Raw genomic sequence first — 17771 nt, forward strand, 5'->3', positions numbered from 1 at the left:
AATCGGAGTGTCAGTGATTGAAATAAGCAAGATGCACGCAGTGTTCCCAGAGACATACAGATGTGGCGTGGGGTCCACGTGGCAGAGAGGGGCTGTTCGGGCTGAGGAGGCTGAGGCTTTCCCTGGGCATAAGATGTTTGTTTGTTTATTTTGTTTTGTTGAGACAGGACCTCATGTAGCCCAAGCTGGCCTCAAATTCGCTGTATACCGGAGGATGACCTGGAACTGGTCCTCCTGCTTCCATCTTCTGAGGGCTGGGATTACAGGCAGTGCTGCTAATGCCAGGTGGCTGTGGGTTTGGAGGGAGCATTTAAGGAAGGGTCAGGATTTACGTAAGGAACGGTGACAGGGTGAGAGTCCAGGAGAGGCGTCCAGTCTGAATTCAGACGCCCGGATGACAAAGTGCAGATGATGAAAGATTATGGAAGAGGTAACAGTCCTCTGCTGAAAAGCCTTACAAAGGGACCTGAAGAAATGGTGGCCTAGGCGTTAAGAGCAGGTACTGTTCCCAGCACCTACGTCGAGCTGCTCACAATTGCCTATAACTCTAGTTCCAGGGAATTCAACACCCTCATCTGGCCTCCACATGTCCTGAACTCATGTACGCAGAGACACGCACATACACATAATTTTAAAATAGTGAAAAATAAAGAGTTCTTTTTAATTCAGCTGTGGGTGGGCCCCATGCTGAGGAGTCGTCTCAGGGAATGGTGGTGAGGGCTGAAGTAGGAAACAGGCTTGGCGGAGAAGGGAGCCAGGCGCGGCACACACTGTGGTCCCAGGCCTCGGGAGACTGTAGCGAAGGGAGCCAGGCGCGGCACACACTGTAATCCCAGGCCTCGGGAGACTGTAGCAACGGGACCATAAGTTTGAGGCCAGGCCGGGCTACACAGCAAAACCATTTCCAAAAATGACAGAGAAGAATCTGGAGAGAGAGAGCGCACGTGCGGTGTGTTTTCACGAGCTTGAGAATAGGAACTAATTGGCCTTCCACTCTTGTGCAGTTACAGGATAGAGAATCCTACATTGCCCTTCTAGTTGGAGCCAAGTATGGCATTAGCCAGATTATCAACAGCAAACTCAACATCGTGTCCACACTGGCGGAGTTTGCCAACATCAGCCGCGTGGAGCTGACAGAAGAGTCCGAGAAAGTGAGCATGGTCAAGGTGTATCTTCAGGACATTAAGGTAACACGGAGGAAGAGACTCTGGCCTCTGGGATTGGGTGTGAAATTATTCTAGGGTAGTTTATATGAGCTTTGAGTGATAATAAAGTCCACTGTTTCTCTGGCTAAAAGGAGCTGCCTCAAGTGGACCATGGTGAACAGGATACATTATCCCGAGAGGGTTTTGTTCTGTTTATTGGGCTATGTGTTTTATTGATGAAGAATTCTGGACCCAGAGTTTGTTGGGTGGAAGTTAAAATGAATAAATAGTTCAGGGTACCTTGTGTGCCTTTCTGGAAGGTTCTACATTCACTATTCCCTCCTTTGATTTCATCCAATGTGCTCAGAAATGGCCCTGTGTTTTCTGCTCATCTTCCTCCTTTTCCTGTGCTAGGTCGGGTCTTTAAGGGACCAGTTGTGTGAATGAGTAGGGGGTGGTGGGGGTAGGACATGGTGGCACCAAGGACAGAAAGAAAGGAGACAGCATTTAGATGAGGGAGGAGGGACCCACAGTGTGCCGGGGTGTGCAGGTGTGTTTATGTGCACACACATGCTTGGGCATTTAGATTTAGCTCCTCGCTGTGAATATACGGGTTGCTTGGGGGCCAATCTGTGCACCATGGTTGAATATACTTAATGTCTCTCCTTGGCCCCGTAGGCCTTCTTGTATCTTGACCCTCTACAAACAGACAGGTTCTGCTTGCCTTCACAGGTTCTGACTCTGTTGCTGGAATCCAGCAGTGCAAAAGACCTGGCGTGCTTGATTGCCGGGTACTACAGGCTGTTTGTGGACCCGGCTAGCTCTGTTTTCCTCTGGTCTGGAAACAGACAGCAGATTCACCGAGTGTCTGCTGAAGAAGGTGAGGGACTGTCTTTCCCAGTCAGGACAGGCTTATTGGTTTCCAACCAAGCAATTGACCTTTCTTAAATAGGAGAGATGCGTTCTTAGTCTTTGGAATGCTCCTAAATGCCAAGGAGCGCTAGAAGGTCTCTGATTCCCTGCAGAGTTTCCTGGAATCGTCTCTAAGATCCATTGCATCTTATTTCTCGGCAAACGGAGGTGTCACTTTTTCAGAACGTGGGCGCACTGGTCTCATCCGCGCCTTTGCCCTCTTTCTCATTCTCTTGAATTGTGATGGAGACTCTCAGCCTTACATTCAGAAAAAGGAGGTACCTGCGGACAAAAGAGACTTGAAATTATACCATGTAAAGAATGAAAGGGGCGAGTATTAAAGGGCAGGGGAGAAAAACAGCCTCCCGAGCGGCTTCCATGTCAGATGTTCTATTGATGTGGCTCTTCCAGGGGCGACCTGATAAATGTTTAATAACGGCCTCTGCAGGGGGGAAGCCCCTGACCTGAAACAATTGCCTGACGCCCCTACCATCACCACCATTTCAAGCTGCCAACGTGATGGTCGACAGAGGTAGACAGAGGTGCTCAGTAGCTTACCGTTATATAGTGCCTCCTCCTCATGGCAAAACAGGCATAGATCATCCCAGGAGACTAGACAGTTGGAGAGTGGAATGCAGTCGTCCATGCCATCTGTGGTAACCGCAGGGGGTTGTTTCCACAACCCTTGGTGCTCACTAAAATGTGCACATGTTCAGTCCTTTCCATGAAATGGTATATAATTTATACAGAACCAGCACACATACTTGCATAGACTTTAAATCAAACTCTAAATTATCTACCCTACTGTCAATGCTACAGAGAATGGTTCAGGATAGCCTTGCTTTCAGTTTTGAGTGAGTGAGTTCATTAGTCTATAACACGCAAAAGTAAAAGAACAAATAGTGGGCAGTAAATATATGGTAGGACATCAGATTTGGTGCTTACATCATCCAGCAGGAATGACTGGAGAAGCCTGGTAAAAATAGTCACCTGGAGCCGGGCATGGTGGTGCACGCCTTTAATCCCAGCACTTGGGAAGCAGAGGCAGGTGGATCTCTGTGAGCTGGAGGACAGCCAGGGCAGTCACACAGAGAAACCCTGTCTTGAAAAAAACAAACAAACAAAAAGTCATCTGGGGACCCTGATCGATAAAGAGCGCACCAGGCAGTGTCGTCTGCATGGAGGAGCTTCTGGTTTCCCATTCCCACTGCTCACATTTTTTTAAGCCATGGGATAAGCAATAGTTCCAGATGTCCTCAAGGACACAATTTTTCTAATCCTCTTTGGAGGTTTGCTGTTCTACTTTGCCCCTGTGACCAGCCTGACCCAGGGAAAGTAGTTTTGGGGGAAGTTCAAAATAAGCATGTTTGAATGGGGCCATCTCTTGTTTTCTCAGTCAGCACTCAACACGGATGCAAATAAAAGCACATGACAGTTTACTGATATAATTTATATTACAGTCAAATGGTCTGCCACTAAGCTATTCCCTCATAGTTTAAATTGTAGTGTGCCATTGTTATCCTGTGTGTTGCAGGAACCATAGCAAGAAGAAAGCCTTATACATGCTCAACACGGTCAGTCACTTTCTGTATTTTCCCTTCCAGCAGGATGGCGGGAAGCAGGACACACAGGTATCTGTCAGACCCGGATGTCGGTTTGTAACTCTGTGTCTCATTTGTCCTAGGCTACGAGTCCAGGGCCTGCAGTGACTCGGAGGAGTCCTCGGAAGCGGATTGCATACTGGAGCCCCTGTCTGACCGACGCCTGGTGAAGCTGAGCCTCTGTAGACCATTTGTTAGGGAGGAGCAGCCCCCTGGAGACAGTCCCACACCTGAGGGGACCAGGAGAGGCCAGAGTACCTGCGAGGCCAGCAGCATGACGGACGGTGCCGAGTCCGAGGCATCCGACTCAGCCAACACTGAGAGCCGAGGCTGTAGGACCAGCGGCTCCAGTGAGTCCATGGATGCTCTGGAAGAGGACGACTTAGACGCCTGCTCCTCCAGCGGGACCAGCTTCTTTCACTTTGGCCCACCAGGCTTCTCAAAGGATCTTGATACCAACAGCCACGAGGAAAAAAGCAGGATCGAGACCAGGGGTTTCCTGTGTTTGCTGGACCTCGCCCAGAATGCCAACCCTCAATGCCAGCAGATAGAGTGTCCCCAGGGCCTAGCTTCAGGGGCCTGCAGCTGGGGACCGGAACTGAGCGTGGGCAGGCTAGACCCCAGGTTGTATGAGGGCAGCCGGACTGACTACTACAGCCTGTGTTCCAGCATCTCCCCCGGCAGCCACCTGAGTGACAGCTCAGGGAGTACAGCTTCGCGGCAGGGGGTGGCACCGCCACCGCCACCGCCACCATGGTGCCATCAGGGCTGGATGGAGGCTCAGCCTGGCTCCATGCTGGAAACCCTGGCTCTGCACCCACTGCCACCGCTGGCCTTTGAGGACGGCAGCTCGGATGAGGAATACTATGATGCCGCTGACAAACTCACCCCCCCAGACACACTCTCAGGTGAGCCCCGTCCCCCACCCCAGCAGGTCTGTAACACCCTTAGCTAGCTCCCAAGAGCCCAGGGCCGGCTTGAGCGCAGGATACAAAGGCTTTGTCTACTCTTGAGGAGGCCACCCTGGATTCCGTGGACCAAATTACAAGCGTCATGGCCTGGAGTCAGGGCTGCAGGGGAGGTTTGGAGAATTGTGAGCAAGGGGGGATGAGAGGAATTCATCCCACTGTGGGAGCCAGGGGAGGTGTTCCCAGAAGACGTGTCGAGTGGGCTGGGCCTCGTCAGGTGGACAGAACACGCAATAAAGGAATGGAGTGCCCAGTTGAGAGGGTCACTGTGCCACTGTGGATCCTGGGAGCAGCAAGACAGCACCAGTGGTGTCTGATGGCCTTTGGGAGTCCAGTGGTTCCTGACATCGGGTTGGGATCTATTGGCTGGGTTCCTTATATATCTCCAAAAAAAAAGATGGTGAAAATGTAATCTACAATCCGCGATATACCATCTCATACAAACAAAACACCACTGTAAAGTCTTTCTACAAAGAAAGACTTGCCGAGCTAACCGGAAAATCTCGCAAGACACACACATGTGCACACACTCACACATACTCTCTTACACTGTCTCCCCACTCTGAGGTTAAAAACTGGCAGACATGGCAGGCTCGGCCTCAGCCCTCTCCTGTTCCTCTCTAATACTGCCCTCTCGTGGTTGCTCTCGACAGAAACGCCAGCTCAGCTCCTGAGGGCACCCTGTGAGGCTCTCTGTGGTGGCTTCTGCCTGCTTGTCCCCACCCCCTTGCCCTGTATCTTAGCAGACCTTTGGATCTGCTACTGCGTCTGCCCTGAGCCTCAGCTGCTGGTGCCCATCAACCATCTAGTCTCCGCTGAGGGCTCCATTCTGCAGGGAGCATCTTGCGGGTTTACCAGACCAGGGCCAGCTGCTCATCTCAGTCGCCTGTCCCTTGGTGCTGCCTCTTAGTGTGCGTTGTCGTTGTGTAAAGGCTCCTTGAGTGCACACAGCACCTGGGCATCGTCACTAAATGAATGAGTGAGTTCATGCCATCTCTGTTGACTCGGTTTCATTTCTTGGTTTGTTGGGGGCTGATTTTGGTTTTTCCTGTTGTTGTCTCATGTGTGATTGTGGCTGTCCTGGAACTCACTCTGTAGACATGGGAACAGAACAGCAAGGGGTACGCTGCACTCCACCGGAACCTGGCTAACCTCTTCCGGGGCTCTCCCGGACCCCAACTCTGCCCTGCTGAGCTATTCCTTATACTAGCATCGGGATGAGGGGTGCGGCTGAGACTGGCAGATGGGACTCTTATGGGGACCTAGTCCAAATTTAGGTCCATGTGAGGCACCTTTTCACAGGGAGGGGGTCAGTGTAATAAGCACACTAGAACTGGGACCCGCTGGGCGGTGTAAAGTGCACGCCTTTAATCCCAGCACTCGGGAGGCAGAGCCAGGCGGATCTCTGTGAGTTCGAGGCCAGTCTGGTCTACAAAGTGAGTTCCAGGAAAGGCGCAAAACTACACAGAGAAATCCTGTCTCGAAAAACCAAAAAAAAAAAAAAAAAAAAAAAAAGAACTGGGACTCCTGTGCCTGGGTTTCAGTCTAGCTCACGACTCACCGTGAGCGCCATCAAAGGGTAGTGGTCAGCAAGACAGCAGCTCCCAAACAGCAGCACATCAGAATCACCCAAGGAACCTTGATTAAAGTCTGTCAGTTCCTCAGGTTTAACCTCATACTTCTGACTTTGGAGGTCTGAGGGGTGGCCTAGAATTTGGTCATTTCAGTACCACGCAAGCAGGTTGGGGATGTTTGGTCTGAGTCTCTAACATGCCTCCAAGTCCCTGCTAACATGCAATCCTGATTTCTTCTGCCCAAATCCCAAGACCTTTTCACATACTGCTGCTCCTGAGAAAGATCATCCTAGCATGTGTGAACCCTCACGACTGACTGATGATCAGGGTCCCTGTTTGTCCAGAGAAAGCACCTTCACCCCTTCCCATGCAACATAAAAGTAGTGACAGAAGCAGCAGCAGCTATGGGCATGAGTTAACATCGTGCAGAAAAGCTTGAAGAGCAAAGAGCCTGGAGATTTCCAGCAAGTCCGAAGAACGGGGTCCAGGCATGGCTGGCAGCCAGGCTAGGAGTGTTTGCAACGGAATTCGCTGGCATTATTGTCAGGGTATTGTGGCTGCAAAAATGACTTCTCGCTACCATTAACAGTTATTGAGTTACAGTCTGGAGATGTAGCCCAGGCTGGCTAGAAACTCAAGTATATAGCCTAGGCTGACCTTAAACTTCTCAGGCCTCCTGAGTGATGAGATTATAGACATGTACCATCACACATGGTTTTAGTTTTTTTCTTAATTTAAATTAGTTTTATGTGTATGGGTGTTTTTCCTGCATAGACGTTTGTGCACTGTGTGTGTGTGCTGTGCCTAGGGGGGCCAGAAAAGGGTGTCAGATCCCCTGGAACTGGAGTTACAGATGGTTGTGAGTAGCCATGGGAATTCTGGGAATTGAACCCAAGTCCTCTGGAAGAGCAGCCAATGCTCTTAACACTGAGCCATCTCTAATACCCTTTAAAAATGTTTATGTGGGGGGGGGTGTATGTGGTGTGGGTGTGGTGTGTATGCATGGTGTGTGTGTGTTTGTGTATTTGAAGTTCTGGAGAGTTTGTGCTGACTGCCTGGGCTGTGAATCTCATCTTCGGAATTGTAAATTAATATTCTGTTGTTGGAGAACATGAGTGTTAGAGTTCTTGTCCAGCATGCATAGGGTCTAGGTTTGATCTCTGGCACTGCCAGTCTCTACCAGAGTGTACGAGGAGATGCCATCTCCTGAAAAGAAACTTGAGATACCTGACTAAAGGTAGTAAATGGGTCTTGGACAAGTAACGTAAGAAATGTCTACTGCAATCATTATCCCCATCTTTCAGATGAGGAGACTGAGGCAAGGAAATCTTAACTTGTCCAAGGTTTAGATCTTCAGTCCAGGCAAGCCTACATGCTTGCCCAAGCATGGACAACCTCTCTCCTTCTCTGTGCTTAATGTGATTTTTCCTGGTCTTGACTTGCAGGGCCCGGAGCTGCCGATCTTAGTGCCGAGAGATTGCAGAGTCAGTCTAGAACCCGTGGCTCCGAGGAAAGCCTGCATCCAGGGCCGGAGGGAGGAGAGCCAAGCAGGCGGGGAGGGGTGAAGAAGTACGCCAAGACCCTGAGGAAAAGAAGGTCCTTCCTACAGACAGACCACACCTCCCAGGTCTCCTTCCCCCTGGAGCCGACAGCCTCCCAGGAGAACATGGACGACGTGTGCTACTATGACAGAGAGCCCTACCTGAAACTCGCTGCCCCTTCCTCAACTGTGTCCTCCTTGCAGGACGTGCAAGGGGAGCCAGGCCTCCTGGAGACTAAGGCCTTGGGGTTGCTGGCTTCCCTGAGGGAGACAAAGAGCAAAAATCCAGCCTCCGGGATCATGGAGATGGAGCCAGAGACCATGGAAACCAAGTCGGTCATTGACTCTCGAGTGTCTTCTATCTCGGCCATTCGCCTCAGGATTGACCCCGTCAATACGGAGAACCTCCAGACTACTCCCTTGGCAGTCACCATCGACAGCTCCTCAGCAAGCACCCCCCAGAACCCTCACACCTCAAACCCAGATTCATCCAGCCCACAGGCCGCTCAGATCAGGCCTTTCCAAATCTTACCCCCATCTCAAGACCTAGATGGTCCCACCCCCAAAGAACTTGCCCCAGAGCCTGAGGATAACACCTTCCCTCTCTCTGGTGCCGACCCTAATCCAGACAGCCCCGGGCCACATCCTCTCCCTCTAGGAGACACATCAGCGCTGGAAGGGGTCCAATCAGAAATGGAATCGGACTCTTTTCTAGTAAATCATATACAACAGGGTACCCCCAGATTCCCAGGGTCCTTGTCTCCTGGAGATGGGACAACCCGTGGTGAGTGTGGCGTGAGTTCAGAAGGGGCTGCCTTTGCTTCAGAAGAGGGGCGACAAGGACAGCTGTCTTTGGGAAGTGACAGTGAAGTTACATACAAAAACGGACCCAACTCATTTCAGGAGGAATTTGAGGAGGACTCAGATAACATTCCACCCGCTCTTGATGTTAACGCCCCGGCTGGTGAAATAATGGGCTCCCTCCCTTCAGAGGCTCCTGGAACATGGGCAGAACAGACCCTGTCCTTCTCCCTCAAAGACTCCCCAGGGAAACGGAGAGAAGCCGTGGGCCAAGAACAGGAGCTGTTGGCAGAATTGGACTTGGGCCCTGATTTCTTACTTGGGGGGCAGACCGCTCCCTCAGCCTTCCCTCCAGAGAGGGTCAAGGCAGAGCAGCTTAACCGTGTGACAGGGGAAGACACAGCCCCTGTGGACACGCCTCCGCAAGTCTGTGTCCACAGAGTACCTTCCCTGCCAAAGCTTTCCCCGTGTCAAGAGGAGCCCCGCTCGGCAGATTCAGGCCACGGCTCACCATCAGAAGGCAAAGGTGACAGTCCGATCGTCTGCCTTCCGCCTGAGAGGTCTTTCCTGTGCTTTGCCCCAGAGAGCCATCCTGAAGGCTCCACCAGTCATGGCAAGGCCACCCCCTTGGGTTTCGCTGGCATGAACGACGTGGTGCCTGCCGGGAATGGCCTGGAGCATTGCAGATGTCACTTCTCCTATACCTCGTGCTTCCGAGGCCTGCCGCCTGAGACAGAGGAGGAGGACGGGGACCCACGGACACACCCTGTGGCCCCCCTTACCTCACCACCCTCTGCAGGAAGCCAGGTGACTCTGCCCTGGAGGCCGGCCCGCGCCTACAGCTGCACCACCCCCCTGTCCAGGAAGAGCCACGTTTGGCCAGAGTACTGCACCAGGGCTCTGAGACAACTGAAGACTGCCCCTGCACGTGCCCCCGAGGGCTTTGTCCAACTCACGGAGAGCCTGCTGGAGCTGCAGGACATTCTCGAAGCTTCCTGGGGGGCTGGGACAAACACCCCACGGAGAAGTGCCCCTGGCACTTCTCAGAGAGCCGGAGCCGCCTGTGCATGGGCTCCCAGAAGCTGCTCTCTAGCTGTCAGCACGTGATCAGAATGGACCAGTCCCCCGAGGAGATGCAGAGTGCTGTGCGCGTCACCTTCCAGCACCTGGTCCAGCTGGCTGGCCTCTGCTTCCAGTTCACAGACTGTAGCCGCTGCGCCACCCGGCACAAGGAAGTGGCCGGGAACCTGCGGGACGTGGTATATACCTACCACCAGTTTGTGGAGGCCGCAAAACTGACCTGTGAGAGAGGCTACCAGGACCTCAGTGTGAAACTCTTGGCTCGCCAATGCACAGCCCTCACAGCCGCCGTGTTCTGTTTGACCCAGAAGTTCCGGGCGTCCACTGCTCTGTGAACAGGGCACTTACCCAGGGCCCCTCTACCCTGCCTGGAAAGTTCTCCAAGAAGCCTCTTCTAGTTCTCCACCCACCCCCTTCAAATGTTTACTATATAGAGTATTCGAATAAACTGCTGCTTCATCCTAGCCGGTCTTGTCCTGAGTGGATAAATTTGGATTAAAAATGTTCGCTCCAGCTGGGCAGTAGGGGTGCGTGCCTTTAAGCTCAGCACTCGCGGGGCAGAGGCAGGAAGTTCTCTGTGAGTTTAAGGCCCAGCCAGTACAGCTGGGGCTACACAGAGAAACCCTGTCTCAAAATGCCCCCCCTCAAAAAAAACCAGGTTCACTCATATTCATTCAACAGACATTCACTTTCTTTGCACCAGGCCTGTAATAGGAACTTGAGAAATAACAGGTTGTATGGCACAAGCCTTTTCTTCTCTGATCAGGTTGTGCTGGGGTATAGATGAATAGATGTCCATCCAACCAGCAGGTATCAGGCAAAAAGTCTCAGATTTTGTCCCAAGAACTCAGGAATTGCTGAAAAACAGTCTTGATTCCCCTGTTACATTAATTTGGCACTAACCTTCACAAACAAGTGGATACATGTGTTATTGGTAGATTGGACCCTTCAAATCGGCGCCTGGACCTGATGATATTTAGTCTTGGCTGCCTCGCTGCTGCAAGCACAGGTTGCCACTAGGTGGCAGTAAATTCCCGAGCCGCTTGGTCACCCATGTGCAGGGGTATTCTCTGCTTTGTCTGAAACTGAGCCCCTGACACTTGCACTGTGTTTCTGTGGTTAATATTATAAGGCAGACACTAAGTCCAGGAATCACATTTTTCATGATTGGACTAATATTAGGGCAGAAGAAATATAATCAATACTTTCCTCACTGGCTTCTGCTGGTCAAGTTCATCCTACTTACCCATCATGGATGTGGACAAGCTGCTTAAACTCTTCTCGTTTGGGGTTTTTCTCTCTTGCACATGAGGAGACTCACTGTCCACTTGATAGGGCATAAATCAAGGAAACAATATAGTAAATTGTAAGTGTTGGCAACAGAATGCTCTGTGTTTCTCCTAGTCTGAAAATCCGCCACACACATTGTTTTCCCAACCCAGACAAACCCATTTCAAGGTTTCTGTGGGACACCTTTTGCTCTGGCTTTTCTTGTCTGGTCAAGTGTGGTTTGGTGGCTCACTCTGGGCCATCAGAGGTCATCAAAGAGGTCCATTTTTCCTCCTCTGACTGACACGATGTGAGGTCAGTGCTCTACCCCATTAGGCACCCCAAGTTCTTGCTCTGGCCGGCAAATGCAGGGTCAGGGATGAATCAGGCCCACTCTAAGCTCTCCAGGCAGAGTGGGAAACCATACTTTGGCAATGAGAGGACACATGTCCCTTCCCCCATTGCCACCTATTTGTCACTAGTTAATCAGTGTGTGTGTTGGGAGAGAATTAGTTTCCTTAGAACAGCCTTTCTTAGAAAGCTTCAAATAAACTTTAAACTCTTTTTTTTAAATATTTATTTATTATGTATACAGTGTTCTGCCTGCATGCATGAAGAGGGCACCAGACCTCATTACAGATGGTTGTGATCCACCATGTGGTTGCTGGGAATTGAACTCAGGACTTCTGGAAGAGCAGCCAGTGCTCTTAACCTCTGAGCCATCTCTCCAGCCCAACTTTAAAGTCTTGACTGCACCTTTGAAGTGATTTCATGACTGAAAAGTAACAGGACACTAGGCTACAAACCAAGTTGCATGGTGTGAAACAAGACCTGGAACTTTTGCTAAGGAGATGAAAATCGCTTATTTCTGTGGACAGGAGCTTCACATTCACCCGTGAGACTTCACTCGGGGCTGGACCCTGACTGACCTGGGGCATACTTGTGTCCAGTTAACTAGAACCTACAGCAGGCCAGAAGCCTTATGGAGATGGGTCGAATACTTTTAAAATGTAACAGTTCACATTGTTACACATGTTTAGCAGTTTTGTGAGAAACAGTTACGGAAGGGAGGAAGAAGCCCAAAGCCTACAGCTGAGGCGTTCAGTAACGAGTCTCTGCCTTTCTTTTGCTGCTATTCTTTTTCTCTGTGGTTCCCATGAGGAAGAGTGAGGCCCAGAAACGATAGGAGACTTCTGGTGTTCGTTGAGGAGCTACAGCACAGGGAAGGCATTCTACCTGGTACTTGCTTTGATACACTCCATACATGAGGCAGGCGAGGTGAGAATCCTCTTCAAGAGTTCGTGATGGAGGTTGAGTGACTCCTGGAGATGGAGAAGGACAAAGCTCTGGGTCACTGAAGAGCGTGAGACATGTAAGGAGAAAGAAATCATTGGAGAGGAGTCATCAGGGAAGGCTTTCTGTAAGAGGCAGCACCAATTAGGATTGGGGTGTCCCCAAGTATTTGTTGAGTACCACGTGTCAGGCCATGAGGTTTTGTAGGGTTTAGACGTCAAGAAAGACAAAATAATTCTGTTAGCCAGAGTCTCCTATGTGGGGATAGCAGGTAGAACAGTCATGAGCATGGTGAGCATGGGCTCTTTTTTTCTTTTTTCTCTTTCTATTATTATTATTATTATTATTATATTTTGGTTTTACCATGTGGCTCTAGCCGTCCTGGAACTCACTATGTAGATATGTAGAGTAGGCTGACCTTGAATTTATAGAAATTCACCTGCCTCTGCCTCCCTAGTGCTAGGATTAAAGGCGTGTGTGCCACCACGCCCAACTCTCAAGGGACTTCTAATTCGTAGGAAAGACAAAATTACTGACATGGAGGTTATAGGGAAAAGGGGCCAGCCAAAGAAACACACCCTGGCCCTAAAACTAGAGCCAAAAGAAAAAAAAAAAGCCAGTGAAAGAAACACACTTTGGATCTGAAACCAGAGCCAAATCTGCTCCTGAGCAACCAATCCCAAAAACAACCAATCCCTGAGTACAAAATCCTGAGCTTGTCCAAGCTCAAGGGGATTGAAATCTGACCAATTCCCACCCTGAAAATCTTCTCCCTGGAAAAACTCTGCCCCTGAGAATCCCTATATAAGCCCTTCGCCTGGTCAGTTTGCCGCTGCTCTTTTCCACACTGGTGAAGGCAGCCACCCTTCAGGATTTTTCCCTCCCAATACATCTCTTGAATGAGGTTTGGGTGAGAACCTTCTTTCGTGGGAACAGAGGTGGGAGCCTGGGCAGAGCAGAGCAAGGCTGTAACACATTGGCTGGGCAAACCTCCTATCTAGCAGAGTTGTTACGCTCTGGGGGATCTGAACTGAACTGTTACAACTTTGTTGGGAGGAAACCTTCCCCTGCCAGAGCAGAGTTGTTACACTGGGGAAACATTTCCCTAGAGCAGGGATGTAAGCAGCTACGCTTACAGTGACTTGTATTCCTTGGCTCCCAACTGCCAGGATTCCTTTCCATCCATCGATCTGCAATGCTTACAGAGGTGACTTTTCATAAAAAGATGCCGAGACAGATAAGATGAGCCAGACTCAACTAATGTGACCAGAAAAGGCTGTTCTGAATAGAGACTGTTTAAGCTGAGGCTTAAAGAGTAAGAACCAGGGCATGGAGCGATGGCTCAGTGGTTAAGAGCACTTACTGCTCTTGCAGAGGAACAGGGTTCTATTCCCAGCACTCATGTCAGGCAGCTCACAACAGCCAGTTCTTGGGGATTGGTCACCGTCTTCTGACCTCTATGGGCGCTTACACGGCACACAGAATAAAAGGCACAAATAGTCACATAAATAAAAACATTTTTTTTTTTTTTTGGTTTTTCGAGACATGGTTTCTCTGTGTAGCTTTGCGCCTTTCCTGGAACTCGCTTTGGAGACCAGGCTGGCCTCGAACTCACAGAGATCCACCTGCCTCTGCCTCCCAAGTGCTGGGATTAAAGGCATGCGCCACCACTGCCCGGCATAAAAATCAATTTTTAATCATCATCTTAAAAACCCACCTGTGAAAAAATGAGAGGGAATAGAGTGTACAAATGCCATTGGTATGTTTAAAGCATGGAGAGACCAGAGCATTAGAACTGATAAACTACAGATCAGGTGGTGCAAGGCATTGGGGATAGAGCTGGATTTTACCACACCAGGTACCTCTGGACACGGCTGAGGCATCCTTGGTGGTGGTGGTGGTGGTGGTGGTGGTGGTGGTGGTGGTGGTGGTGGTGGTGGTGAACACAGAAGTGAAGGCAGGGGGAGAACATCGAAACCAGCTAGGAGGTCTTCTCTATTCCTGGGAGAAGTGGAGTGTCACCAGAGCATGAGGGTGGAGAGGCATTCAGTACGGCTGCCTATGAGGTGGTGAGTCCAGCTCGAAAAGCCCCACTGAAGGCCATTTGACCTACTTTCCAAGCTGCACCAAAGCACACCGGCAGGCAGTGGGAAGCCAGAGCCAGCAGTGAACAGAGAAGACTTGGTAGAGCTGGGTGGTATAGGAGAAAGGGATGTCGCGTTAGCCTTTAACTAACTGGGGGGAGGCGGGGAAGCACTGGGTACGGTGGAACACAACTATAATCCAGCACTTGTAAGACTGAGGCTGGAGGACAGTGAATTTGAGGTCAGTTTGGGTTACATAATAAGACCCCGGGTTTTTGTTTTGTTTTGTTTTGTTTTTGTGTGCTCAGGAACGGGCCGTGTTAAGTCATGGGCCCTTTTGGTTGAGAGGAAATCCAGGAAACCATAAGGGCCCCATAATGACAAAAGACAAGGCAGGTGGTTTAAAGTTTCATTTACCCCAGTTTTGCAGTTTCCAGCTAGCCAGAAAGCTCCTGGTTACCTGTTTGAGCTGTGTAAGATCTGCGAGGAGCTGGAACTGCCACCCTCAACTAACTTACGGGTAATCCAGAGAATAGAAGCCCCGCTAAGCTACTGGCATCCTCTATTGAGTTGCCAGATTGAAAACTATAACTCCCAGAATGCCATTCGAAGCTGATCAGGAACCGGAAGTGGTTCGGAGGCGGGATCAACTGTGTTTGAGCTCTTCTGAGCAAGGTGTAATTGTCAGGTACGCGGGGACAGGTGGGGGGGCGGCCGACGACACTGGTTTTGAGGGTTGGTTAGAGACTACTGGGTCCCACTCTGAGGCCACGGCACCCACAATCTTGGGGCTTCTGGGTCTTGCCTCCCCTGGTTCGGCCACCGGGACCCGCGTTCCCTGCGGCCCGCGGTCGGGTCTAGGTAGGTGTTCTGGTGCTGCAGGTGTTAGCTTTGGGGCCCCACTGCCCAGATGAAAAAATGGGAGACTTGTGCAAGCAGAGGATGATTGAGCACGGGTTTGTGCTCATCCGGTGGGACTTAGGCTATAAGGTCTGAGGTGGGGATGGCGGAGTGAATACAAACAGTATTTATAGGAAGTCTGAGTAAACGGAACATTTACTTTGTAAGGGTGTGGGAAAAATCAGACAGAAAAATAAGGAGGTAGTGTTGGATAGTGAAAGTATGCGTGAACTGAGGACGTGTGAGATTAAGGAAAGAGCATCCTGGGCAGAGAGAACTGTTTATGCAGAGACACCGGAATATTTCATATGTTTGGAGAATAGGTAGACCGGAGAGAGCTAAAGAAAATCGATGGAGGAGGGGCTAGCAAGAAAGGTGGCCCTTGCAGAGGATCCGAGTTTGGTACTCAGCATCCATGTCTGGCAACTCATGACTGCCTGTAACTTCAGCTCCAGGGGATCTGATGCCTCTGACTTCCGTGGACACCTGTACTAACGGACACATAGCCACATACATACATAATTTTTTTTAAATAAAATTAAATTTTAGAGCTTTAACCCCAGCACTTGGAAGGCAGAAGCGAGGTGGATCTGTGAATTGGAGACCAGCCTAGTCTACATAGCAAGTTCCAGGCCAGCCAGGGCTGCATAGTGAAACCCTATCAATCAATCAATCAATCAATCAATCAATCAAATAAAAATAAAATAAAAAAATAAATGGAATCTTTTAGAAAAAGGAAAATTGACAGAAGGGATAGCCCATAATGATCTGTGTAGATACTGGATTACTGTAAGTGAAATGGAAAATGTTGCTGATTCTAGGCAGAAGGGAGGTATAATTGTCAAACATTTAGATACTCATATCTGTTGATGTCTATGAATATATGTTTCATGAATTTATTTACTTATTTTGAGACAGGGTCTTGGGTAGTTCAGACTAGCCTCAAACTTTGTATGTAGCCAAGGATGATCTTGAACTTCTGATCCTCCTGTTTTCTACCTTCCTAGTGCTAGTGTTACCTGAGCAGTCACAGCTGGTTTATGCAGTACCAGGGATTGAATTCAGGGCTTTGTGCATGGTAGGCAAGCACTCTACTGTGTTACTTGCCTTGAGAAAAGATTTTTTAATTAGGAGGTGTAATGCCAAATCTGGGCGTAGATAATGTCTTGTGCAGGTTCATCAGATCTGTATGGTTTTTTTTTTTTATGATTTCTTTTTTTAGTGTGTGTGTGTGTATACTCATACATGCACACACAAGCAAGTGTGTGTGGGTGCACTGCCATCAGAGTCTAGAAGAGAGTGTCTGGCCCCCTAGAGAGCAGCTCTAGGCAGTTGTAAACCACCTGATATGGGTGCTGGTAATAGAACTCGGATCCTCTCTTTAAGAGCAGCAAATACTTTTAACCACTGGGCCACCTCTCCTGCTCCCAGATCTATGCATTATGATGCTCAGCCACACCTCTGCTTTTTGAGGGCTCTTAGCTGATAACCTCTATTCAGCATTTACTGGATTTCCATTGTGTGCCAGGATTTATACTGTCCACCAAAGGTGCAGCACTCAAGAAAGGGGGTCTCTGCCTCCAGGAGTGTGCAGGCAGAGACAATATAGACTCTTAGGGTATGGCGTGGTCTTTATTTGATTTCCTGGTATGAGAAGAACCTTTAGGGACTATGGAATTGAGGAAGGCAAGAGGAACAAAAAACAAAACGTAAAGTTCAGCACATGCCAAATATTGCTGATCGCAGTGTCTTTGTTGTTGTTTTCTAAGGTTTATTTATTTTGTGTGTATAAGTGTTTTGCCTCCATGTATGTCTGTGAACTTTGGTTCTCTGGCCTCTTTGGAGGCTAGGGAGGGCATTGGATCCCTGGAACTGGAGTTACAGAGGGCTATGAACCAGTCTGTGGGTGCTGGGAACTGAACTCACGGCCTCTGCAAATGCAGCCAGTGACTTAACTGCTGAGCTGTCTCTCCAGCCTTGCTTGCAAAGTCTCTCAAAGGAATTCAGTTTGGTGGGAAAATATCAACCCTGGCTTTTGAGCTTTTTTTTTTTTTTTTTTTTTTGGTTTTTCGAGACAGGGTTTCTCTGTGTAGCTTTGCTCCTTTCCTGGAACTCACTTGGTAGCCCAGGCTGGCCTCGAACTCACAGAGATCCGCCTGGCTCTGCCTCCCGAGTGCTGGGATTAAAGGCGTGTGCCACCACCGCCCGGCTGGCTTTTGAGCTTTTTAAGCAGCAGCCATGGAAATTCTAGAGCCCCTCAAAATTCTCCTATCTTTTTTTTTTTTTCTCAGCCAGACTTCCAAAGAGACATTATAACCATTCGTTCCCCAGCAGGGCCTGTCCTGTAGGAGGCACTCAGTGCATGCTTAGTGACCAAAATAAATAGTCACACACAGATAAGGACACAAAATGCCATGAAATTTGGCTGTTAAAAAATACCTTTATGGGGCTGGAAGATGGCTCAGAGGTTAAGAGCACTGGCTGCTCTTCCAGAGGTCCTGAACTCAATTCCCAGCAACTACATGGTGGCTCACAACCATCTTAATGAGATCTGCTGCCTTCTTCTGGCATGTAGGCAGAACACTGTATACATAATAATAAATT

At 49.6% G+C, this 17771-nt stretch overlaps 2 protein-coding genes across 3 annotated transcripts in view; both read left to right on the plus strand.

Annotated features, from left to right (window-relative positions):
• Positions 1-10085, plus strand: part of Frmpd1 (FERM and PDZ domain containing 1) — a 105038-nt gene extending 94953 nt beyond the window's left edge. Inside the window, 5 exon segments of the mRNA XM_037202579.1 lie at positions 1005-1187; positions 1878-2025; positions 3742-4566; positions 7646-9547; positions 9550-10085. Of these exon segments, the coding sequence (XP_037058474.1) occupies positions 1005-1187; positions 1878-2025; positions 3742-4566; positions 7646-9547; positions 9550-9956 (3465 nt within the window). The 3' untranslated portion in view covers positions 9957-10085.
• Positions 10086-14884: 4799 nt separating this feature from the next.
• The window catches only part of Trmt10b (tRNA methyltransferase 10B), a 17798-nt gene continuing 14911 nt past the window's right edge, over positions 14885-17771 (plus strand). The window contains exon 1 of one of the 2 annotated variants that reach the window (XM_037202581.1): positions 14885-14955. The gene's annotated coding sequence lies outside the window, so the exon portion shown is untranslated. The remainder of the gene's footprint in view (positions 14956-17771) is intronic. The other variant, XM_037202580.1, reaches the window with a different exon arrangement.

Source organism: Peromyscus leucopus, chromosome 2 (genome assembly GCF_004664715.2).
Source record: "Peromyscus leucopus breed LL Stock chromosome 2, UCI_PerLeu_2.1, whole genome shotgun sequence".
Taxonomy (NCBI): Eukaryota; Metazoa; Chordata; class Mammalia; order Rodentia; family Cricetidae; genus Peromyscus; species Peromyscus leucopus.